The 26451-nt window shown below is 44.1% G+C and overlaps 1 protein-coding gene across 4 annotated transcripts in view; it reads right to left on the reverse strand.

Annotated features, from left to right (window-relative positions):
• The window catches only part of alpha-Spec (alpha spectrin), a 173566-nt gene that overhangs the window by 81655 nt on the left and 65460 nt on the right, over positions 1-26451 (reverse strand). For 2 of the 4 annotated variants that reach the window (XM_037414132.2, XM_037414133.2), the window contains exons 24-29: positions 24906-25097; positions 23378-23614; positions 20681-20862; positions 16360-16459; positions 15448-15489; positions 10777-10925 (exon numbers count right to left, since the gene is read on the reverse strand). In XM_037414132.2, coding sequence (XP_037270029.1) covers positions 10777-10925; positions 15448-15489; positions 16360-16459; positions 20681-20862; positions 23378-23614; positions 24906-25097 — 902 coding nt within the window. The remainder of the gene's footprint in view (positions 1-10776; positions 10926-15447; positions 15490-16359; positions 16460-20680; positions 20863-23377; positions 23615-24905; positions 25098-26451) is intronic. The other 2 variants (XM_037414135.2, XM_075878951.1) reach the window with 1 other exon arrangement.

The raw sequence follows: 26451 nt of genomic DNA on the forward strand, positions 1-26451 counted from the left end.
GGGTCACAAAAAACTGAGCCACTTCATTTGCGGTTCCTTTTGTGAGAGATGACGTCTCGGCATACCGGGTCATGTAGTCGGTTGCTACAGCTATCCGGCGCTTCCCAAACGATGACATAGGAAATAGTCCTAGCAAATCCATTCCGACCTGCTCAAACAGGATTTTCAGTGGCTCTATCGGTTTCAAAAGACCTGCTGGTTTTAGGGGTGGTACTTTGAGTCTTTGGCATTCTCGACATGATCTTACGTAATGCTGTACTGAATCCATCAATTTTGGCCAGTAATATCTCTGGCGGATTCTTGCCAAAGTCCTACTAATGCCCAAGTGACCTGCCGATGGGTCATCATGACACGCTTCTAAAATTTCCGCTCGCAGTGATGATGGTATCAGCAGTAGGAACGTTTCACCGGTGTGTTGAAAGTTTCTCTTGTAGAGAACGTTGTTGCGAAGGACGTAGGAACGTAGTCCACGGACGAAAACTCGCGGTACTTCGACTTCCTGCCCCTCCAAGTATTGAATGAGCAGAAGTAATTCTGGGTCCATTCGTTGATCATGAGCCATCTCCGACACATTCACAGCTCCAAGAAACGCGGAGTCTTGTTCATGCTCAGGAGACGAGGTCTGGACTGGTGCTCGTGACAAGCAGTCCGCGTCATTGTGCTTGTGGCCAGACTTGTAGACTACGGTGATGTCATATTCTTGTATACGCAGGCTCCATCTAGCAAGTCTTCCGGAAGGATCCTTGAGATTCGCAAGCCAGCACAATGAATGATGGTCACTGATGGCTCGGAATGGTCTACCATATAAATATGGACGGAACTTACTGATGGCCCATATAACTGCGAGACATTCCTTTTCCGTAGCTGAATAATTATACTCAGCTTTCGACAGAGAGCGGCTTGCATAAGCAATAACTTTTTCTTCCCCGTTCTGCCATTGAACAAGAATAGCACCGAGGCCAACGTTGCTGGCGTCCGTATGAATGTCCGTTTTGGCATCTTCGTCAAAATGCGCGAGTATGGGAGGTGACTGCAAACGCCGTCGTAACTCAGAGAAGGCGTCTTCTTGCTCTTGGTGCCAGATAAATGGTACACCTTCCTTCGTAAGCCGTGTCTGTGGTTCCGCAATCTTGGAGAAGTTTTCAACGAAGCGCCTATAGTAGGCACAAAGCCCCAGGAAACGACGCATAGCTTTTTTGTCTCTTGGCCTTGGGAAATTTTCAACCGCAGTGATTTTATCCGGATCTGGGCAGACACCGTGAGAACTGACAATGTGCCCGAGGAACCGAAGCTCCCGGAATCCAAAGTGGCACTTTTCGGGTTTGATCGTAGTGCAGCCATACGAATAGCGTCCAGTACCGTTCTCAATCTCTGTACGTGCTGCTCGAACGTACTGGAAAAAATTACTACGTCATCAAGATAGACAAGACGTGACTGCCATTTGAGGCCAGAGAGCACAGTGTCCATCATCCTCTGGAAGGTAGCGGGAGCAGAACACAAACCAAATGGGAGTACTTTGAACTCGTAGAGTGCGTCGGGTGTCACAAACGCCGTCTTTTCCCGATCTCGTTCGTCGACTCCTATTTGCCAGTACCCGCTCTTTAGATCGAACGATGAAAAAAAGTGAGCATTGCGCAGTTTATCCAACGTATCGTCAACTCGGAGTGGGTACACGTCTCGCTTCGTGACGAGGTTGAGTTTTCTGTAATCAACACAGAACCGCATGGTGTTGTCCTTCTTCACCAGTACTACCGGCGATGCCCATAGGCTTTTGAAGGGCTGTATGACATCGTTGTCGAGCATCTCCTGTACTTGCTTCTTTATCGCCTCCCTTTCTTTCGGGGCTACTCGGTATGGATGCTGACATACTGGTCTAACATGCCCTTCGATTACGATGCGGTGCTTTGCTACAGGTGTACGTCCGACTTTCGATGAAGAGGAAAAACACTCTGCGAATTCCTCGATAACTCCACAATCTGGTCTTTCTGCAGAGATGAAAGCTCTCGGTCAAGATCTATTTTCTCGAGGACACTGTCCACTGTTGAGGGCGTTGTGGGTACTCTTCCTATGGTGCAAACATCTGAGACTTGTATGTAGTCATGAAGTGATGCTATGGCTGCTCCCTTCGCCACATGCTGTACCTCATTGGTAAAGTTAGTTAATAGCACATCAGTATATCCGTTCCGCACATTCACTAGACCTCTCGCCACGCGTATCCCCTTTGTGAGTAGCAGTTCGATATTTCCATCAGCTAGTCCGGCATATTCACGAAAAACGTTGCTTTTCACAGAAACCGTCACGCTGCTACGTGGCGGCACTGTCACACCTTCATCCACAATACGAAGAGACGAAACAATTGGTTGCTCCGCATGACACATGGCAACAGCGTTCTCTGTAGAGAAAGAAACTTGGGATTTCTGCAAGTCGATGATGGCACTGTTCGCTTGCAGGAAGTCCATGCCCAGAATTGCCTCACGGGAACATTCGGGGAGAACAATAAAACTGCAGACGTACACAAGGCCTCTTATTCCCACTCTCGCTGTGCACATTCCTATGGGGCTGACTAAATGCCCTCCGGCGGTGCGTATCTGCGGTCCGGTACAACGAGTGAGCACTTTCTTCAGCTTCTTTGCGAGCATGCTACTTATTACTGAGTAGTCTGCACATGTGTCTATTAACGCTATGGCTTCGACGTCGTCGATTCTGACTTGTAGCTCGGATGTCACGTCACCATTACTGCGCTTGTCCGTCATTGTGTCAGTGTCGTCGTCTGATCCGGTTAGCGATGGAGGGTTTTCAGTTTTCCGAAAATCAGCGGCCCTGCCTCCACAGGTCGCTGGTTCTAGTTTTCCCGTCGAGGGCTTGGTGAACGACGCCTCGGGAAAGTAGATGATGGGTGTGGACTCTGCGACCTATTGCGCATTGGTGCAATCGACCGCGATTCATGTCGCTGAGTGTTTGGATATGCATAGCGCGAAGATAAATATTCTTCGATTTCGTAAGGGCGCTCACCGTTACGAGGGCAGGGTGCATTCACTGGAAAGCCACGTAGCCCGACCCGACGGTAGTGGCATGTCCGATAAAGATGACCTGCCTCCCCACAGTGGTAGCAGAGGGGCCGCCGGTCTGCCGTGCGCCATACATCACTTTTGCGGGGTCTCGCTTCTGGCATCGGCGGTGGCGTACTGCGAGGAAAGGTCGGTGGCATAATGGGAGCTTGTGCAAAGCTCGGGCGTCTCATGTCTTGCCGTACGGCTTGCGCGTACGACAGCTGTGGCTGAGGTTCCGGTTGCGTGTGGTGTGGCACCCGAGGCTGCGGTTGAATAATTGCTTGCCGCACTTCTTCACGTACAACGTCCGCGATTGAGGGCATCGCTGGAGGACTTTGGGGGAGTTGTAGTTTCTGGAGCTCCTCCTTAACAATAGCCCTCACCATTTCCCGCAGGACGTCAACGTTGGTGGGGAGGGTTGTTAACTCCACCCTGACTGAAGAGACGCTGAAGTCTCTGTAGTACAGTCGCGCACATTGTTGTAGTGTCCTTTCCATGGTCGTTGCCTCGGACCGGAACTCTGCCACAGTTCGCGGTGGATTACGCACCAGGCCTGCAAAAATCTCTTCTTTTACTCTGCGCATTAGGTGCCGCAACTTCTCGGCCATGTTTTGGTCGGCTCGGCGGAAGAGCCGCGACATGTCTTCTATGTACATGGCCACGCTCTCGTTATTCCGTTGGTTCCTTGCCTGAAGAACAGCCTCTGCCTTCTCTTTGCGGTCCGTGTTCGGATAGGTTGCGATTAGCTCTCGTCGGAAGTCGTCCCACGACAGCAAGGACGCTTCGTGGTTCTCAAACCATGTACGTACAGAATCTTGCAGGGCGACGTAAACGTAACGAAGTTTTCGGGCTTCGTCCCAACCATTCAAACGTGCAACGCGCTCGAAGCCTTCAAGCCAGTCCTCGGCATCTTCAAAGGTCTCACCGTGGAAGACCTCTGGTGTACATGGCGAATCCACAATGAGGTGAGATGGAGATGGCATCGACTGGGTGGCCATCGCAGTGACGCTTGTGATTGAGGTCTCGACAGGTCTTGATGGGTCAATTAGGGGGCCAAACTCGGGCTGCTCACCACGTAGTCGGCGACTTGTGCGTTGGTGCACAGGTGTCAATTCTGCTGGCTCCAATCTTCTGGGATCTGGGCTTCTCTCCCTTGCCTGTGGTGGGCTTGGAATCATACCCAGCACGTCCACCAGATTGTTACGAATAAATATAGCACCTGGTACTATATAAACTCTTTATTTAGGACGAACTTGTGCCCGTAAACTCAAAGCTAAAAATGGTCAGCCAAGAATGCCTCTTGCTCGCTGACTCCAACTTCGTCGGTCTCTTCCTCTGCCCCTCGAGTCTCGTGCCGGTCCCATGGCGTAGCATCGTGGCGCGTGCAGGACGGCGTTTCATGGCGCGGCTTTCTTGCTACTTGCTTGGCGGCTTTTACGAACGCGAATTGTGGCAGCGTCTTCTGCGATGTTCGAGCTGTGGCAATATATATATATATATATATATATATATATATATATATATATATATATATATATATATATACAGTATATGATATCCATGAGCACCCCCCAAACATCAAACATCCTATATTACTTTCGTTCCAAGGATATGGGGACATTTGTATGAGCTGCCATCTCTCCGCAACAGCAACAGCTGTTGATTTCTCGGAAATCAACGAGAAAATTAATCATGCACGACAAAAAAAGCTAGTTATCCAAGAGGACTCCCGGTTATATGCAGCTGAGACCCACTTGAACGTTTATGTGAAATTGCAGATTCACATTACCAAGCATGCTGCTCCCCAGGACAGTTGAACACCGCCCACTGGAAACGCATGAGGTGCCAATTCAAAATACTAAACACCCTAGGAAGCCATGCAGTTGTAATGCAATACTCTAATTTTACCAGAACGTTTAAATCAGCCTGCTGTATAGAACCAAGAGTCTTAACTAGCTTTTTTTTTGTGAGATATACTTTTTTTCATCTATTTAACATTCTCTTACGGCAGGCTACCATTGTCACTGACGAGAAATGGCCCTAAGTGCTAATGTCCCCAAATCTTGGTCATGATTATTTGTAGAAATAATATTTTGTAGCAGTTTCCTTGTAGTGCCATAAAAGGAGGACAAAAACAGACTCGCAGAGAGGCACAGGGCGTTATGTGCACCCTCTGCATGTGTGCTTATATTTTTGTCCAGTCTTTTATGTTCTCCTAAATGCTGAGGAAGTGTTCAGGGGTGCAACAGCCAAAATAGAATTTGGAGCAATTTTCGGAGCCGCGCAACGTTACTTTTGGAGCAGTAAAATGCAAATTTAGAGCAGAATATGGGAAAAAAAAACAATTTTTTTTTTTTATCAGACCAAATCTAAAGCAGTGAAAAAAGAAGGCCAACATATAGAAGAAAAAAATGTATATACAGTCAAACCCCTTTATAAGAGACACTGATATAAGAGACAAATATAAAAAAGAAACTATAAACAACAGGTGATACGTGAGGGTTTAACGTCCGAAAGACACCATATGATTAAAATAACAGATACCAATGTGCCTACAGTAAAATACAGGTTAATAAGAAAATGCATACAAGGATAGGTATCTGCTTACAAGACATCTCATATAAGAGACAAGAATTGCTGCCCAGAGCATGCCTCTTATAAAGGGGTTTAACTGTATATGCACACAATATTCAAACCACCTAAATTGTGCAGAGTGAACATGAGTCCTACTATATAACAAAAGTAGTATTCTGAAGTACGCTACTGAACAAACAATAATGAAGTCCATATTAGCATTCGCCCCACCTGTCAAATCCTTTGACAGACTCTGCGAATTCAAATCTGGTGCTGCCAGACCTTCAAATTCAGGAGATTCGTAAAGCCAAGGAGTAGGGGTGGCGAAAACAAAAAAAAATTTGTGCACAAGTTTTTTTTTAATAGGACAGTATAAATGTAATTTGCTGCTTCAAACGATTTCCAGTAACTTTTTAGTTCTCAACGATAATACTAGTACTCATAACTACGCGGTGCACACACGCATGAGCAATAGAAAAAAAATGTGCCGTGTCCGTGACTAGCGCTAACAGCCCCTTCCAAATCATGATACACTTTTCCGCAATACATCGGTGTACCGCGGCGAAGATGACTTAAACACCGCACTTTGCAGTTTAGAACAAGGCCAAGCAATTTTCAAATTGCTACCCCCCCCCCCCCCCCCCTCACACACACCCTGCCACCACTTTTCTTTCACAGTGGGGTTAGGTTTAGGATACAACTTCTCGGTTCGCTTCCAAGGCGGGTTTGACCATATAAAGTAGCAACGGCGACGCACGTTGGCCAAGCGTCAGCTGTCTATCATGAGGACAACGCAACTTAAAGCCAGAAAAATTTTTTATCAGCCGTTGCTATGGGAACCAACAGGCTGGCAATGACGGTGTTCGCAGAACGTAGATCTTGTTAGAGTGCGAAAAACATGGCATACATTTCTAACATCGCATAATCGTGTTTGCTGATTAGCAATTTCACATTTTCCGCTAAGCCTTTGGTGGCTATGGTTTGTCTTAAACGTTCTGTCGTCCCGCCGATAAGTATCCACTGTGGTCAGTGGACCGCTGGGCACGCCACGTTGTCACTTTATTTTATACAGGGTCATTCCACGCCAACTGTCCCAACCTTGGCACTCGAAAAAAATTCAGAACTATCTACTTAAAGCCAAATGTGTTTCCCCAAAGCATTTTTTGCGAAAAAAAAAAAATATTTTTAGTATCGCAAACCTTATTTGAATTTTTTTCGGAAAGCTCAAAATCATAGCTCGTAAAGCACAACGAAAAATCCATTATTCTTGAACTAGGTTCGAACAAATTTTTGCCTTCAGAACAATGATAGGCGCTCTACTAGAAAAAAGTTGTACAAGCTTTTCCCCTTTCGTGGGTTTTTTTATGCGGCCTCAAATATGAAGAATCTGGTCCATAATGGGGATTTCTTCATAGACAACATTAGGATAAATGGTTAGGATAAATGGGATAGTTGACATTAGCATATTGCCAGAATGCTTTACTCTAGATCAAAAATGATTTCAGGCATATACAGTGTGAAGTAAAGTTTACAGGTGGCGACAAAGTTGGAAAAATGTTTTTTGCACACGTTCGGCCGTGAATTCATCATTGAGGCGGTCCTACTAAAAATATGTTGAATAGCAGATTTAGTAGCAACCTTCATTGGCTACTCACTCAGAAAGTTTTATGAAATCAATTTTTGTTTTAAGCGTGAAAAATATTTTTGAATTTGAATGTTACACATCTCGGGGTTTGGATGTGTTTATATCCGTAACAATGCGTCTTAGCAGTAAGTACAAGCTGCATGGACGTGGGGATCATCTGGACAATAATCAACTTTGTCCATGCTTACTTAAATTATTTAAAAGCTAGTATTACCCTCAGTTAAGGATAAACCTGAGACCTACAAGGCAGCCTGGATATATTTATGCTTAGCAACACCGGAAAGTGGTACCAATGTGTGACGCACTGCTACCTATATGCTAACATTTAGAAGTAGGAAGAGCCCAATGAAGGAGCAGGATGAAGGTTGCTACTAAATCTGCTATTCAGCATATTTTTAGTAGGACCACCTCAATGTTGAATACATGGTCGAACATGTGCCAAACTGAACATTTTTTTAACTTTGTCGCCATCTGTAAACTTTATTTCGCACTGTATATGCCCGAGATAATTTCTGAAGTACAGTAAAACATTCTGGCAATATGCTAATGTCAACTATCCTATTTCTCTTAATGTTGTCTTTCTATGAAAAAAATCCCAATAAGGACCAGACTTTCCACATTCGATGCCACATAAAAAACACATGAAGTGTAAAAGCTTGTAAAACCTATTTTAAGTAAAACGCCTACCATTGTTCTGAAGGTAAATATTTGTGTTAACCTAGTTTAAGAAGAACGGATTTTTCGACTTGTTTTACGAGCTATGGCATGGCATGAAGGTTGCGGTACTGGAAAAATTTTTTCGCAAAAAATGTTTTGGGGAAAGTCTTGGCTTTAGGTAGATAGTTCAGATTTTTTTTTAAGTAAATAAAAGATGGTCGAGCGCCAAGGTCCGGACAGTCAGCGTGGAATGACCCACACCTTATCTGGTCGATCACGTCTCGAGAGTGTCCTCAGTTAACAAATACAATATAAAAGCATGGTTTAGGGTTAGGGTCTGTGAACTTGGGTTTGATTGATGACACTAAGTGCATGTGGCCAATGTGGCCTCCATTTCTCGCTAAAGTTAGCGTAGATAATTTTGAGGCTGGTCGGACATTTTGGCGCAGCATGGCACAATTTCAGCAAATTTCATGGTTTTGGCACAACTCTGCGCAACAATGGGAAATTTTATAAGGTCGGCACAGCTGTTGCACCCCTGTGTGCTACTAACAAGCCTGCATCGCATCCCTAGTTAATTTTCTAGCAGTGCGTAGGTGTGTGTATTATATATGCAGCGCATCCAAACTTAACTCTGACAGACTAAAAAAAGGAACAGCAAAGAAAGCCAAAAGCTCCAGAAAAATCACACCAACTGCATACGTATTACCAGTGGTCTGTACTCACAACCAGTATTTTTTCCAAGACAATGTGCTATGCAACAAATCCTAACTATACAATATTATTTTATTTGGTATTCTTTGAATAGCTAAAATATTTATTTTATGTTACAGCCCACTGCTAAGAACCTCAAAATTAAGCATCTACTTGGCACGTAATATGCTGGGTTGTTTTTCCCTACAATAACAAAAACAAGAGCCCACCAAACTTGCGAGATAAGAAATAGATGCACACTTATGTGCTGCTACTTATGCGAGCTTTGAAAAATACAAGGCTGCATTCTTTTATCGCTGCCCCGCCGCGGTGGTCTAGTGGCTAAGGTACTCGGCTGCTGACCCGCAGGTCGCGGGTTCGAATCCCGGCTGCGGCGGCTGCATTTCCGATGGAGGCGGAAATGTTGTAGGCCCGTGTGCTCAGATTTGGGTGCACGTTAAAGAACCTCACCCAGGTGGTCGAAATTTCCGGAGCCCTCCACTACGGCGTCTCTCATAATCATATGGTGGTTTTGGGACGTTAAACCCCACATATCAATCAATCAATCATCTTTATCGCTGCATCGTGCGGGGCTTCATCATGCAAAATCAATGAATAGGCTTCGGACCTACCTAGCAGCGAAACTGTCGGCATCTGTTTACACAACAATGTCTTATACGGTGCTCACAGTAGCTCTAACAGGCCCCCTGTCGACAAAACAAGAGTAGTGTGCAAATTGATAGTCGTAAGTGTGCCCTAGAGTTTCCTTGCTTTGAAGTCGCTGTCATTTCTTCCACCAAGCCCGACAGAGCTGCGTTTATCAATGCGTCGGCGGAGAGTTCTCATGCCGCAATCATGTCCCTGTTCAAGAAGATAAGTTCCCTGTTTGATGTAATAATAATATCTGGGGTTTTACGTCCCAGAACCCCATCTTGAGCAACACTGTAGTGGAGGGCTTCGGATATTTCAACCAACTGGTGTTCTTTAATGTGCACTGACACAATACACAGGCCTCTGGCATTTTGCCTTCATCGAAATGCGACTGCCGTGGCTGGGTTCTAAGCAGCCACCTTCAGGACAGCAGTCAAGCACTATAACCACTGCTCCATCACAGCAGACTATGATAAACAAATTTAGCTGTGTATCCACCAAAGTCCACTTTGAAGCACTTGCGAAGTGGCACAAGAGTATGCATCTGCAGTAACACCTCGATGATACGAATCTGACGGGGTCACCAGAAATATTCAGACCATCTGAAATTTGAGTCACCAAAAAACATGGAAAATATGCATATAATAAAAGAAAGCTGGCCCACATTTTCATTTAACATTTTTCAGGGCAGCAGCAATGACATGAACCACTTTGAATGATTGTCAACAAAGTTTTTAGATGTCAACAATCACACTTGTACTCGTAAACACACAATGTTTTTTTAAACAATGTAGATTTTTCCTTAAACTTATTTCGGGGCGTTTGTTTATATGGTAAAGTTGTTCTATGTCACAATTTATGGCAAGGCTAAATTTTAAAAATCCAAAATATTATGCATAGTTTGAAAGATGCATAGTCAAATTTTCTGACCACGATGCCGAAAATGCTGGAACTGCAAGCGACGGATGTGCCAGAAGGGCAGTCCCTGTGTCACGCCGGAAATTCCTTTTACGTAATTCAATTTATAGTGCGCCATGCGAGAACCTCACCATGCGATAAATGATGCGTCATCCTAGCAGAGCCTGCCAACCGATGGTATCATTGAGGTTTTACTGTATTTCAAATATGTATTGAGTGTTTTGCATGCTTTTGTTTTGCTTACAAAAACAACCACAGTTTTCAGCATGCAATGACTGCTTGATTCAGAGGTTATTTTGGGTGGCCTAATTCCTAAAATTGAAATTTGAGCAATTCACTAAAATTGAACAAATAATTAGTGATAAAGTACTGTAGGTACACATGACTACTACTAATATGGAGCTGGTAAGATTTTCCCATTCTTTTTTTTTTCTTTTCTGTTTTAATGATGGTCACAGCAGAGGCACCCTGTATATATACACATGTGTGGATGTGTAACAAAGATCTGTTCTAATGAATACCTCTACTTGTAACTTGCAGTTTTTAAACCTTTTGTAAAACAATAGCCTCTCTGGAGGAGCTACTTACTTCTCTAACTCCTTGCGGGCTTCAGTCATCATGTCAAGTTTCTGCTGAATCTCTGCACTCGCATAGTGGCCATTTTGAAGCAGTTGCTGTCCAAACATTTCGAAGGCCTGAAATGTTCCGGCCCGAGCATCTATTTCTGTGCGGTGCTCCTGCAGAAATAATTTTCTTTAGATACTACTGTAGCAGTTTATTTGGCCAGACAATAAAGTAAGAGCACAAGCTACTCTTTACAACAATAAAAAAAAAACTATCGTGGATAATTTTGTAGGGAAAAATTTGACGAGAATGAACCCCAACTAAAGCAGTTGATTATGGTTGAATATATCAGTGCACATGCCAATGTAAGCAATTCTGAAAATGGTGATAATAAATTAGGAATTGACAGTGATCCTACTTCAAATTCATCATATATCCATGTTAACTGGGTCAAATAGCTTAATTTTCATTCCTGAACTATATTCACAAAAACTGATTTTCAAAAGGTAATATAAGAATTGCAATATTTTATAAATCTGTTTTACAGAGACCGGCAAGTTTCAAGCTTATGACCGCTTAGCATGGCAAGATTATGCTGCACAGGCCACACCTATTCTTTTGGCGTAGGCCTATAAACAGTAGTTGTGGGAGTGTTGCCCTGACTGCATGCACTCAGACTTGTCATGGGCAGCAGAACATGGGCTGCAAGATCACTGGTGTACTTATGCAGGATTTCTGAGAAGCACTGATGCAGATAGGACAATGTGCGTGTGGCCCACAAATGAAAGGTTTTTAATACACAGATTTCAAATTGTGACGTAAACTTTTATTTTACCAGCAACTCAATTTTTCTTTCTTGCAAATGATGCGGGTCTACATAAATACGATCTATGATTTCAACTGGATTTATTTACTGCTAGTGTCCCTGTAAACATTGAGCTTATTTAGGAGTACAACTTGCAGACTAAAACCAAGGCAACCTATTTATGCTACACCAAAACAGAGGAATGAAAAATAGGCTTTTATGCATGTAAAACAATCATCAGGTAAGTAAATGTTTTGCACAAAAAAGGCTGCAGTTTGTCTACTCAGTCAAATGATTCCAATAAAATCAAATTGTGAAATGGTCCAAAAACGTTATAACACAAAAAACAGAAAAAGAAAACTTGAAGAAAAATCACACAACCAGGTGCTAAAAAACAAAAAATAAGAAAAAGAGGGTCAAGCTTGCCCAAGAAAAAGTAACACTCGATGCATATGTCTAAGATTCTGTCTTTCCTGCTACATAATCAACTCACTAAGCATTACGTACACTGTATGCACAAAAATTTCAAAACACAACTTGCACAATACTTGTATATAAGTTAATGTCACAAGGAAAGAAGCATGTTACAAAATACACCTTCTGAAGGATTAAAGATCAAGCAAGAGTTTTATTTCATGGTAAGTACGTATTAGAAAGATAGGTATTTTTACAAAATGGATGCCAGAATGAAAAAAAGCTTTGTAGACAAAAAGTAATATAGAATACTGTAATCTCATAAGGTAATGAAGCTTTGTGCCAATGATGTAGTGCAGTCGAGCCCGCTTATAACGAACCTGAGCCTGACGCGGCATTCGTTCAATGTATACCGAAGTTCATAGTAAATGAAACACAGCTTTTAAAAAAGTTGCAAGTGAAAACACAAACTTTTTTTGCCCAAAAAAGTTCGTGATACAAGTGTTTCAAAGAGCACAAGCGATAAGGGCGGTCTCAAGTTTATTTCACACGGCAGCATGCTCGTTCGCAGAGGCCCGTGGCATAAACTGCATGAGGCACCGGCTCCAAAGTTTTGTCGTTCTCAGAATCAGATTCCTCCAAATCACTCTTGCCGCGTCCATCATTGACAATCCTAATCCGTGCATGGTTTCACGGTGTCTGAATCATCATCGGCCATAATGGAACCATCGCAACAGACGTTCTACCTGCTATCCCAGGTCCGAGTCGACAACGCGCTGCCACAAATCACCGCCGCAGTGGTTCTGTTCGGAAGCTTCAGGCTCAGCATCGGGCCCGACGTTGACGACGAAGTCGGCCTCGCAAAAACAGTTTCGCTTGCATGTAGCCATCACCGCCGCCCACAAAATATTCACCATTTTTACAGCTGAATACCGGAACGCCCGAAGCGGCAAGTTGGCTGCCAGGTGCTCACTCCGCAAACACTGCACCTAACGTGCGAATTACGCTCAAGCTAAGCGGTCACACTTTCGACGTTTTGTTGAGCAGCAGGAGTCAAAGCACGGCCACTTGGATCAGCGTGCACGGCGGTGTTCAAAGAATAGCCGGCCGTGGTAAAAAAATAGTTTTGTTGCACCAGCGGGTTTGCGTGGCCTTACCGACTTCGATATTTTGCGATTTGTTTCGTGCAAATGAACAGCAGTTTTCACGTTTCCGCACGCGTGCGGAGGGCATGCTGAGCTTGGTGCGAACTGAGCGAGAACAGGTCCTAAACACGAAACGAATCGCAAATTATCAGAGTCAGTGGGGCAGCGTACGCGGGTGTACTAGAGGCAGACGATCGGATACAGTCGGTGGCCGACGATGTTGGCAAATGGTCTGGTCACTCAAGGCCGACGATGTCAACGACAGTACCAGCGATCAAAAACAGGGGAAATGGCCGACCGGTCTTCGAAAGATTGGTGGCAGTGTAAAAACACGGGCCTCGTCTGGCGATGCGGGGTGCTCAGAGTAGCTGGGGGACGAAGGACTGAGGGGCGCGTAACAAAAAGCAGTCGGGGAGAACGGAAACTAGAGGGGCGTGGAGGCAGGGTCGCCGTTTAACAATAAAAATGTATGGGCACCTCGCCGATGCTTGCTTGGTGGTCGAAAGTGGTTTTCCGGGAAGTCTGCAGAGCACTGACCCCGTTCGCTGTAACCCATCGGCGGTGCTCTGAAACGTTTGTTGTAAGTGCGATATTGTGCAATTGAACCAATGTATATTTTCATAGTCACGCGGATATTGTTTGTTTTAAGCCAAAGTTCGTTTTAAGTGGGGCCGTTATATGTGGGCTCGGCTGTATAACTATGTATACTATTACAACATGAGAAATCTTATGTATACCTTCAAAAGTTAACGAATTCCCAGGTCTATATCAAAACAGAATTCAAAAAGAAACACATTTAGAATAAGGCCCGACAGAGTTAGAATATTTCGTACAGTTTGAATACAGTGATGCGACAAGAAACCTTTTAGGTAGTTCGTTAAAAGCAAGGCATAATTACAGTCCTTCAAAAGGTGCATTTGGAGGCAAGCACCCTAGGGTATTTAATGGTGGTTTTGACAGCATAATATGCGGTGCAAAATGGCACAACTCCATTCATGCTGTGCAGGCTCGAAGGGCTGTGAACACTGCCATTGGTGCAGATGTGGTATAAAGCCAGACCAGACAACAAACATGCCGCTTTGGTTAAAATGTTAACTGACAATTAAAGCAGCAGCAGAAACACAACATTAAATAACGTCCAACTAAGTACGTTATAGAGATGTCCAGCAGTGCTACAAAAGAAAATGTTACCAGAACTCATACTTCAAAGAACTAAGGAAAAGTTCATGCAACTCTGATATTTATGAAACATGATTAAACAGTATTGTCTCCAAGCATGGCAAACTAATAAAATGGAACGCAAACATCCCTTTTTAGAGTGTTACCCCCATATTCATAAACATGCTGTAACTTCAAGCTCTTTTTCAAATGCTTATGCAAGACTGCACCAGACACCTAGCAGACCAATGTCAATTTTGAATATAAACAACACTCCCAACTAATTCCACTAAGTTATCTGTGAAACATCTCCATGACATTTTGCCACAGTGCAGGGTAACCAAGTTCAATAACTGACAAGGTTTGCTATTGAAGCCCAGCGACAACTTCAGTTCACAGTTAGCATTAGCATCTACATTCTGGAAAGTGGAGCATCAAATTACAAGACATTTAAGAATATGAAAAGACATTTAAGGCATTTGCTGACATTAAGTTGACTATTCAGGCGTTCAGCCAGTAAACTAAACTAGCACCTAATAACTTTTGTAGCAAAATGTCGTGCACCTAAGGGAAATGACAAAAAATATGACCTACAGAAATGAAATGGCACATTGCAAAATAGTAGTTAATCTAGCACGAACCCAAAAGCTGGGCATTATTCAATAATGAAATGACTTGTTAGCCGTTTTCGCACACAATAACACCTTGCACTACTAATTAGTAATGAAGAAGGGTAGGAAAACACGACCATGCTTTTTCAAAGCAAGATCAAAGGTTTACAAAAATCTTCACTGAAAGGTATCACTTCTGCAGCTGATGACCTAGAGCTCAGCAGATTTTTCTCAGCAGATTTCCAGGTTGGGCTGGCCAGCTTACATGCAGCACATGACCGCACGTTCAGCGCAGTGGCAGAACACAACTTGAGCCAGTAGTAAGTAAAGCACACGACGGCCAAACACACAGTAATAAAGGAAAGTCGACACACACATTAGGAATAAACAAAAAGGAACTTCTGGGGAACAAAAGCTGCAGCAGAGAGACAAATTAAGCACAGCCTGCAGAGAGCACGACAAAGAACTCAAGTATAAGAGGGTAAGTAAGCACATCGAAAAGACACTCCTTGTGAAAAATATCACCCTCTGCGGAGAATGCTGAAGAGAGCAGTGGATGTACCTGAGGAATGCCATACCGGGCGTCTATTTCAGAGCGGTACGTCTGTCATGAGAGAGAAAATGACGTGACGAATACGAAAAAAAAACGAATAAAGGAATGTGACAAAACGGAAAGGACAGCAAGACTATGAGAGTGTCGCTGAGGGGGCATGAACCAACAAAACCACTGAACACCTCCCAAATCCTGCAAACAAGAGCGACCAAGAAACATAACACGACAGCGTTACACAGAAATGACACACTGATAACAGACATAATATGGAAGCTAATGAATCGTATGTATGACAAATTCTAGAGATTTATGTAAAATGCACACAAATGAAAATACCTCGTTAAGAACTGTTTCATGCCTCCCATGCTTCAACAATGAGCAGATAGACACAAATACAACTTGGAGAATTGGCCACGTATGGCTAGATCTTAAACATATTTGCCACAAGATCTTAATTGGCAACATCTGTGGTCAGAACAGATGCTATCAAACAAAATCATGCGGCCATGTCTATGAAACCTGTTAAATAAGTCAGTTTGCAGGTAAATGTTCTATATCTCAAGTGCATACTGCACAATGGCATAATGTACCAGCCAGGAAGCGTCCATAAAGAGCATGTCAATTTCTTGCAAGCTCTTCCAAGGGTTCAGCCTTTTACATAAATTCTTCACGGCAATTATGCAAAAATCATGCCAATGTGATACTTCTACAACCTCACTGAAGAGGAAAGAAAAAAAAGGCTAATCACATACCTATATGCGCTGAAGATGGACAGTTAGTTCACCTTAACACTGTATCAAGCTCATGAAATCATGAAATACAAAATGCAGGCATCTAATTAACCCACATGTTCCCCAGACAGCATGATACAGTGACAAGTTCCAACAATCCTCTCTTGAAGCTGGTAAACACAAAACTCACCAGATGCCGTTCCAAGAGTGCTTCAGCACCAGTCACATCATTCGCCAACTCGTCAGAGGACACTAAAGCCATCATGCTATTGATCCATGATGTCAGGTCTCTGAAAATACAAACCACACATTCAGTCGAGCCCACTTATAACAAATCTGAGCCTGACGTGGCATCCGTTCGCTGTATCTTAAAGTTCGTAGTAATTGAAACACAGCTTTTAAAAAAAGTTGCAAGTGAAAACACAAACTTTTTTTGCCCCAAAAAGTCCGTGATGCACATGCTTCGAAGAGCAGAAGCGATAAGGGAAGTCTTGAGTTCATTTAAAACAGCAAGGTGCTCGTTCGCCGAGGCCCATGGCATAAGCTGCATGAGGCACTGGCTCCAAAGCATCGTTCTCGAAATCAGATTCCTCCAAATCACTCTCACCACGTACTTCATTCACTATGCCCTAATTCGCGCACAGTTCCGCAGTGTCGGCGTCTACATCGGCTGTAATTAAACCATCGCAACAAATGTCCCACCCGCTTTCCCAGGTCCAAGTCGATGACGCGCTGCCACAAATCGCTGCCGGAGTGATCCTTTTCGGAAGCTTCAGGCTCGGCATCGGGCCCTACGTCGACAAAATCGGCCTTGCGAAAACAGTTTCGCACGCATGTAGCCGTCATCGCCGCCCACGAAATATTCACCAACTCCACAGCTGAATACCAGGACGCCTGAAGCGGCAAGTTGGCTGCCAGGTGGTCAACAGCTATGAGCAAGCGCTTTGCAATGCGGCACCTAACGTGCGGAACTACGCTCAAGCTAAGCGGTCACACTTTCGACATTTTGTTGAGCGGCAGGAAAAAGCGTGCAAGTCCTCCCGTCTGCCATCCTGACCACACACGCACACTAAGAGCAAGCAGGACTAGCACACGCGATACACATACCAGGCCGCATAAAACAGCTCTGGGCCCGTTTCAAGTCAGAAAACGAAACTAATTCGAGCCAGTGTGGCTGGCGTTGCGGAGCGGTGGAGACGGGCGAAGGGGTTGTGATCAAGAGAGGAAAGCAGATTTGCGAGAGAAGGGCAAGGAGTTGCGATAGAGTGAAGAGAGGGGAGGATGCGGCGGGAGGGCGACATTGAAAACCAAAACACTTGGGAAGGAGGCAGGTCGGGTAGCTTGCTTGAAATGTCCGCGAAACGCGCAACTCGCACGTAGGAAAACTTGAAAGAGCACCTGCGCGTGCAGAAGTCAAAGCACCGCCGCCTAGATCGGTGCGCGCGGCGGTGTTCAAAGAATATGCGGCCGTGGTCAAAAAATCGTTTTGCCGCGCCGGCGGGTTTGTGTGGCCTCACGAACTTGGACATTTCGCGACTCGTTCCGTGCAAATTAACAGCAGTTTTTGCACTTCCAATTACGAGCGGAGGGCATGCTGAGCAGAGTGCGAAGTGAGCGAGAACAAGTCCTAAGCATGAAACGAATCGCAAATTACCAAAGTCGGTGGGGTAGCGTACACGCGTGCACTAGACGCAGAATATCAGATACAGTCAGTGGCGGAGGATGTTGGCAAGTGGTCTGGCCACTCCAGGACGGCGACGCCAAGAACAGTACCAGCGATCAAAATCGGGGTAGATGGGCAACCGGTCTTAAAAATATCGGTGGCAGTGTGAAAACACGGGAGCCTCGTCTGGCGATGCGAGGTGCTCAGAGTAGCGGGGCGGACAAAGGACGGAAGGGTGCGTAACAAAAAGCGGTCGGGGCATGGAGGAAGGAAACAGCTTTCCTTCCTCCATGGATCGGGGAGAGCGGCAACTAGAGGGGCGCGGAGGCAGGGTCGGCATTTAACAATAAGAATGTATGGGCACCTCCCAAATGCCTGATCGGTGGTCGAAAGAGGTTTCCCGGGAATTCAGCATACCACTGACTTCGTTCGCTGTATTCGATCAGCGGCGCTTGGAGACATTCCTTGTAAGTGCGATTTTGTGCTATTGAACCAATGTATATTTTCACGGCTAGTCGGATATTGTACGTTTTAAGCGAAAGTTCGTTTTAAGTGCGGCAGTTATATGTGGGCTCAAATGTATATACTTCATCATCCATACCACTCACACCTGCATTTTGCACACATTTATGCAGGCTATGTGCCGCAGCTGCTTTTTAAAAAGAGAAGGCAGTTTTAAGAAGTGTTGGCAATTCTAGAAATTGTAGGTCCTACCAAAGAATAAATACAAATATCTATTCAAGGTAAACAATACGATTCGCTTGCAAAGAAAGACTTTTGAAGAGCCTGAAAGTACTCTATGTTGAAATACAGACTACATATACTGGTACATTCTCACTTTGCATTCAAGTCGCACAAGCATGCCTACACTGCACTGCACCAGTTGCAGTATCTACTGTATTAGAACAACATGAAGTTAACTACTAGTTTGCTTGCAGTTATATCGTTTTAAAAGACCTGCATTGAAACAGCAGAGTAGGGGCCAGTCTTTTCTATTCATTCCATTCTTCTTGATTCCTTAAGTGATTATGATTCTCATGTGCTGATATATCGACTATTAACTCAGTTTTCATGCAGACTGTGTGATATTCTGCCCCAAGGAAAGACAGGTTTAAGTATGAAGTTGGATGGCAAACGTATCAGTGACAAGTTGATGCAGGTGCATTCTTTAGAGATTAGTGTTTGACAGCTGGCTACATAAGGCAGCATTGTTGGCTGTTCTGAACATGTGTATGCAACATGCAAATGTTCACTTTGTTTCATACTTGAAATAAACCAGTTGGATATGCTACCCATGCCGTGCTCGTGTCTTTCTTGTGTTGTCTTTACTAGTGGCTAAATGTCATACAGTACCGTATTTACTCGATTCTACCGTGCCCTCGATTGTAACGCGCACACGGTTTCCACGACGAAAAAAAAAAAAAGGTAAGACATCGATTGCAACGCCCACCCATTTTTCTCGTTGGCCCGCACGATCACACCACTCGGGAAAACGACTCCTTTCGAAAGCGTCTTCCGTTTAAACACGAGGTACGGGGGAAGCTTGTGCCTATCTGACGTGCAACGGAGAATTGCTGTCACTCTAGTTTTACCGTGGCCCGATGTCAGCACGCGAACTTGCTTCGCCCCCTTCTCGCCAGTTGTGGCGCCAGGCATGTCGAAGTAAAGAGGCATCTGATCGGCATTCCCGATTTGCCTAAGCAGGTAGCCGCTGTTGTGCCGCAAGTTTAGGACGAACCTCTGAAAACTGTGAAGATTTTCTTCGTACGACATTTGTGCCGATTGCTACAAGCGACCGCACGAAACCACGCCGCGACGAGTTGAAAACAAATGCAGTAAGCGGCCCGTCAGCGCTGTCAGCGCGTAGAGCAGACGACATTTGCGCCGATTGCTACAAGCGACCGCACGGGCGACCAATGCGGAGCCGCCGTACAGTCACGTGACGCGCGTCGCCAATCAGAAACTGTTGTGATACCTTTACACTTTGGCTTGCTGTGGTTCAGCTCTTGCCTGGTTCAGCTGGCCGAGGCGGCAAATTTGAAATGGAAGAATCGCGCTATCCATAGAGACAAAGATGGCGGCGCTAGGTTACGTGGTTGCGGAGATATCGCGGTTCGAAAAACGCCGTTTTTTCGCAATTTTCGTGAAATTCATCGCCACCCTAGTTTCGATAAAATTTTTAACGTCATTTCTACGCTGTTTTCAGGGACGAAACTTCGAAATTAGATAGAAAAGGGGTCACAGAATGTGAAAATGAGATTTTCAAAAAATCGATTTTTTGGCCAAATTTCGCGATGCCAAAGCCGCGTCCCCCCTTAAAAGTAAAAATACCAATGCACAAAATCTTATCAGTCACTAATGTGATATAAAAGGCTGTTATGACTAAAATAATGATCTAAGACGCATGAGAGTGGTGAGGTTAGGTATCAGTATGCATAATCCAATATTACCATCTCTAAAGATTTTTTTTTGTAATTTTTGTTCCTGAAAAGCAGCTTTCCCTCAGAACACAAAACTAAAGTTTCCCGAAACTCACCAATTTGCATGTAGAAAAACAGATCCAGTCCCCGATTCTGCCTCAGCTTGATCAAAATCAGGACACACTCACTTTTCTTGTTTTTGTCAGAAGCCACTTGGAACATTTCATTTCTCCCATAACAGCTGATAGGGGTCTCAACGCATCTTTTTCTCCTCCCATGGGGATTAAACAGCAAGATAGACAAATTTTATCTACACGGCAATGCTGCAGGAAATCTGATGCTTTTATGGAATGCCAGAGAAATTAAGCAATGCTGAATTATGCCTTATGGCAATGCTTGTTCAGAGTTAAATATGTCAGCTACTGCACCTGTAGTCAGCAAGAAACCGCTGGAGGTCGTAGGAGTCGAGCAGCTTCTCCTTGCGTGCCTTGGCCTTGGCAGTCAGCCTGGTCCACTCCTGAATGATCTCCTGCTTTTTGGTAATCATGGCTTCCGTAGACTCTGGGTGCGTGTTCACTAGGCGTGCTGCCGTGTCATCTAATTGGTGAATCTACAAGGGGAAAAAAAAACTATTACAATTTTCAAAAGCTACACACCCAAGGGCTCTTTTTTACCGATTTATTTCTCGAATTCCCGAAAAACATATAACGTAAGAATAGAACTATTGCTATGTTTACAAGAGGACTACAAGCTTTTATCCTAATTGCACAGAGACACTATGATTTCAGTGCTGCACAACTGCAAAGTAAAAACAGGTGACAGCACTATAGTGACATAGGCTTTGTTCAATTTGCATTTTTTTAGGGTTCTGCAAGGACTGCCTAAGCATATGAGGATGTGAGACAAATACTCTGTGAGAGCAGAGTAAAAAACCATTAAAGTCACCCCATTAAAAACACGTTTTGAAGGGCTGTCACTTCATTTTTGCCTCTTGACTGTACACAACCTGAAACTTTTAAGCATAGTTTACTACAAATTGATTTTAAAAAGCAAAATCACTAAAACAGCACCCATAGGCGAACGGACACTAAAAAAAAATCCAGATAGCTTCACTTTGCAAAATCAGTTGAAACAGTGAAGCTGATGCTCTCCTTCGTCAGGCTATCATGCTTCCACGTTTTTCAAGTCTTCCCTTCGTTGGCACTTAGCTTCAGCCTCTCTCGCGCGAACGTCGCAGTAGGTTCGCCGACGACATGAACATCTGAGGCCCAAAAAAAAGCCACCCAATGTGAAAAAGCGATGTGAGGAAGTAATCATATGTGAGTCAGCGAGAGCCGACAAGAGCTGTGGGCAGCTTCTTCAAGACTTGTCTCGGCCGTTACAAAAGTGCACACTCGCTAAGAACCAACGCCCTCGTTTATACTCTACTCAGACACTCATCTCGGAAGATGGCTGGATTACTTTGCTGAGCCTCCCTCTCGCCCCTTTTGAGGTGCCTCTAATCAGTTCACTCTATTCCACAAGGCCTCTCTCCCGGGACTTCCTGGCGCACCTCTCTGGTTTGCAAATGTCTTTCCATCACCTTCCAATTTCAAATCAAATCAAATTTTCAGATAAAAGTTTCATTTTAGCATAGCGTGGTTACAGCATGAACGATATACAGAAGAGTGTCCCAAGGTCATGGGACCGTACCGAAAACCTCTTACTGGGATTCTCTGTACAGAATGATCAGATACAAACTACCAATTATGCACAAAAATGTAAAAATATAAGTCAACAGCAACAACAAAAAAACGCGGGTGCAAAAGTTGCGCAAAAGAAATATTGCAATAATAGGTGACAATATAGATGTATTTCAGTACACATAACTGCTTTTCTTTCTTGGGGATCTTCAATTTACAGACCTCTGGCAGCTCTCTGGCAGCCAGAGCTAGCCAGAGGGTCAGCCAGCTAGCTCCGGTCAGGACAGAAAATAGCGGCGTGGTCACGTGTGTGGGGAACCCGAGACAACCTGAAGCTGCCCGAAGATTGCAAAATTGAATGCTGGGACAGCCAGCGTAAACGTAAACAAACGCTACCGTTGTGGCGTTTACATAATACCAAACCACATATGCTGGCCCATAGATCGAAGTACGCTCGCACGCCATTTGAGACCAGCTAGCATCCCACACTTAAAAACAACAGTCATGATCTAGGGCATTCTATCAACATCAAATACTGCGTGGTCAAGTTCAAAGAGGTTCATGCATGAAAAGATACGACGGAGCGAGCTAGTTCGACCACAATCATCTTCACTAAGTGCACAGAAAGCAGACACAGCACCACGAACACCACAGAAAGAAGCTTCACAGGAAACGTAACAAAAGCGATGAACAGTAGCTTCAAACACTCATCGCCACTCGTATCGCCCCATCTCACACGGCGGAAAAGGCTTTAGAAGATAACGCCATTCATAATGACAAGCGAAGGCACAGTCCCTAAGTGCCCGCATTGCAATTTGTAGAGTCCTCATAATGATAGCAGCAAGCGCGCATTGAATCTTTTCAGCTTCTGCTAGCCCGAAACCTGCCCAAAACCTTCCAGAGCGATTCTATGACTAAATTGGCCTGAATGCTCTTGGTGACTCTCCGGCTCCCTGCGAGTAGCCAGAACCGTCCAACATGAGAAAAACGAACGCCTACCGGATGTACGCCGCAGGGGGGGGATGGAGTAACTCGAGAAAAACGAGCGCCCTCTGGCTGGCTGTGGCAGCCCGTGGGTAGCCAGAAATAGAAAATCGAAGAGCCCCAGTGACTACCCCTCAAACTTCAACCCTGCTACTCTCTGCATGATGCAGCCCTCCACTTCCTACATAACCTCACCCTCACCACACTGCGATGCAACGTGATAAGCATTACGCCACCCGACGGGGAAGCCTTGACTAAGAACAGCTTCGTTGTTAAAAAATTGCTTGCTGCACTGCAAGTTAAACGACATTGTGCACTCCTGAAAAGTACCGAAAGTTAGCAGCTCAGGATAACAAAAAAATTACTTAAAGGTCTCATTGTAGCACTCAACAAGGCTAGCCTGTCCCTACATCTCAAATGCACAAACACTCCGGTAAACAGCAAGACGCGGTAACTCACTCTGTCTCCCAGAGCAGTCAAGTCTCGCTCAAGGCCCTCATGCTTGCGCTGAAGGGTTTGGACACTGCGAAGGTCATTGCCACAGTCATCTGCAAGAAGGGCCTCGTCCTTCTCTTGGATCCAGTCTTTCGTCTCATCCACATCTCGGTGAAAACGCTGTACTTCATGGGCAGAGCCGAGTTGTTGCGCACGTTCCTGTGTCACCTCCTGCAGGTGCTGCCACTTCTGGTTCAGATCCTGCAATGACAAGCTTTACATTAACCGATCTGTGATATGTATAACCAACAAGCCCAAGCTATTAAAGGGGCTCGGCAGCACTTTTTGAGCGTGATCAGGAAATGCTGATCGATAGTCGAAGCTCCTGAGAACACGCGAGCCGTGCAGAATTCAGTCTTAAATTTACTATAAATTCTCCATGTCAGCCAGAAATCATTCCCTTATCTTTCTACAAATGATGCCAAATATCCAAACAAATGACCCTCCCATATACCCAAATGCACAGCCAGTGGCTGAATCGAGCATTATGAGCTACATAGTTACTGAGGCCAGCACTGAGGCTGCCCCGTGTATGCGCGCTTGCTTGTGATCCGCGCATTAAAAGAAAAAAAATCCTGAAGGTGATGATGCACGTGTAACGTAACTTTTTCCCCCCAAGCCATCCCTCCCTGCTTAGCTTCGAGCGCACTTGTCACAGCGAGAGAAAAGAAAGCAATCACAGCAGGCAACAAATATAACTCCATTTATACTTGATGGATTCTAAATTTTTGCAGCGGTCGATTCGCAAGGCAATGAATGCCTTTTTGATAGTGACTTAGAACAGTGCTGCAGGGGCCTTCGAAGGGTCACCGGTACAGCTGCTCATCAAAGTGCATTAAATCCAACAACGGTCTTCCACACCACACTACAGAATCGCCATGAACATACAAACTGCATGTAACACCTTCTGAAGATGTTTCACTGCAGCGGAGGAATGCTATACCGTGAATACACCTAGCAGAAAAAAAATCTGCACTGCCACGAAGCCCCATTACAATATTAAACGAACATATTACCCTAACAAAGATTTGTCATTGAGTTTAAAACCTTGTCATACCGACTTGCATGCACTAAGTAGGTATAGTAAATTTTAAAATGTAGCATATCTTAGATGATCACTTGCACAAGTCAAATTGTGCTACTATTCAAAGTTGCTTCCACTTTCTGTTGAACCAAAAAACAATGACATTTGTATAATCTATGTTTAATTTTTTTTTACTATTGTGCGAGTTAGTTGGATCATAATAAACACTCATTTTTTTTAATATGTGATATATTTCATTCGAGTTCAATTTAATATCATTCAACCATATCACTATTCCCTTTGAATTCACTTCGTTCAAAGTAAGTTCAAATCTAGCTTAATTTAAATACTAATGACATTCCACAGCTCATCTACCTATAACTATTTTTAAAGATGATTGCAAGTGTTTTCTCCTACTAGCACACAGACACCATGTGTTTGAGTCACATATGTCTGATAGAGACTTACCTCAATTTGCGTTTGAATCTTTACAGCAGCTTCTGTCTGACCCAAAGTCATAAGCTTATTGGCAATGTTGTTCATCTCTCCCAATCGCACCTCGTTGCCTTTGAGGTCGGCCATAAAGTCATCAAACTTCTTCTGGAGAACTTCCACTTGTTCAAGATCTTCCCCAACTTCTTGAACTTGGGCAACTTGCTCCTGCATTGAGACAATAATTTTCAAAGACATCCAAAACTCACCAGAACAAGTGAAAGTTACAATTCTTACGTTCTAATAGAGCGATCACAAACCAGGTTTTTTAGTTTACAGTTGACAAAACATATAAGCACTTTTCAGCACAGTTTATTGATGTAAATGGTAAGCCACACATGGGATAGACAAAAACGGTACTTCAAAGTTTTTTAGCAGCACTGAAATGCATAATGAGCATTAAGCATAATGGACGATCACATTCAGACTTCTCACAAGGCTTTTATCTGTATTGTGCGACATGATTGGGGTCACTGTAGCATGATAGTTCAGAGTCTTTCCCGACAAATGACAGGAGCTTATTCTCCTTGTTGACTTCGTAAAATCATCATTTTACCGGCATTCACAGCACATGCTAGTTTGTTCGGGTGCAGAAGACGCGGCATACGCTTCTCGCTTTACTCCTTACCATTCCGTAGCCGCGTTTGCAGACTAAAAAATTCATATTTCCCACGAAGCATTGGTGGCTACAGTAAAGTATTTTTGTCATGAAGTTGCGTTGTCTTGCCAATAGGCATCTGCTGTGATCAGCACACCGATGGGCACTGATCTGGTGAATGGCATCTTGCAAGTGCCCTTACCTAATGAATATATGCGTCTTACACTGTGGTTAAGGGTTAGGGCCTGTGGGACTGCATTGGTTTGATTGACGACGAAAACTGCAGGTTATCAACATGGCATCCATTTCTCACTCCTATTAGTGTAAGTTAGAAAATTTTGAGGCTGGTTCGGCATTTTGGTGCAATGTGGTGAAATTTTAGCAAATTTCATCGTATTAGCTTAGTTCGGCAAAAAAATTGGGAATTGTATCAAATAGGCAGAATGACCGCAACTGTTGCACCCCTGCACAACAATGAACCCCTATGAACACGAGGCAAACTGCTTCGCTGTAAATATATGCTCAGACAAGTGACCTTCCCTTTGATCTTGACAAGAATTGTAAAACTGACCAAGTTGTCTAAAGCACAGAATTGAAGGAAATAAAGAAAAGTAAAAAAGCCCAGGCACATTGCTACTAATGGTGTGTGAATATTTGGATATCCAGATACTGAATATCAATTACTTGATAGTACCTGAATAGATCTGAAAGACACCGTCGGACCGAAACATTAAAACAAATAAATATTTCACAATGTATATTAATTACTTGGTAATATCCAATTAGATCTGAAAGATACCGACTGATTCAAACATGAAAACCAAAAATTTCGCAGTGTATATTCAGAACATGTTTTAACAGGAAAGTAAGAAGAATTGCCACGTCCATCTCAAATGATGCTATACTAAGTTAGTGTGCTTTTGC

This window comes from Rhipicephalus microplus, chromosome X (genome assembly GCF_043290135.1).
Source record: "Rhipicephalus microplus isolate Deutch F79 chromosome X, USDA_Rmic, whole genome shotgun sequence".
Classification (NCBI taxonomy): domain Eukaryota; kingdom Metazoa; phylum Arthropoda; class Arachnida; order Ixodida; family Ixodidae; genus Rhipicephalus; species Rhipicephalus microplus.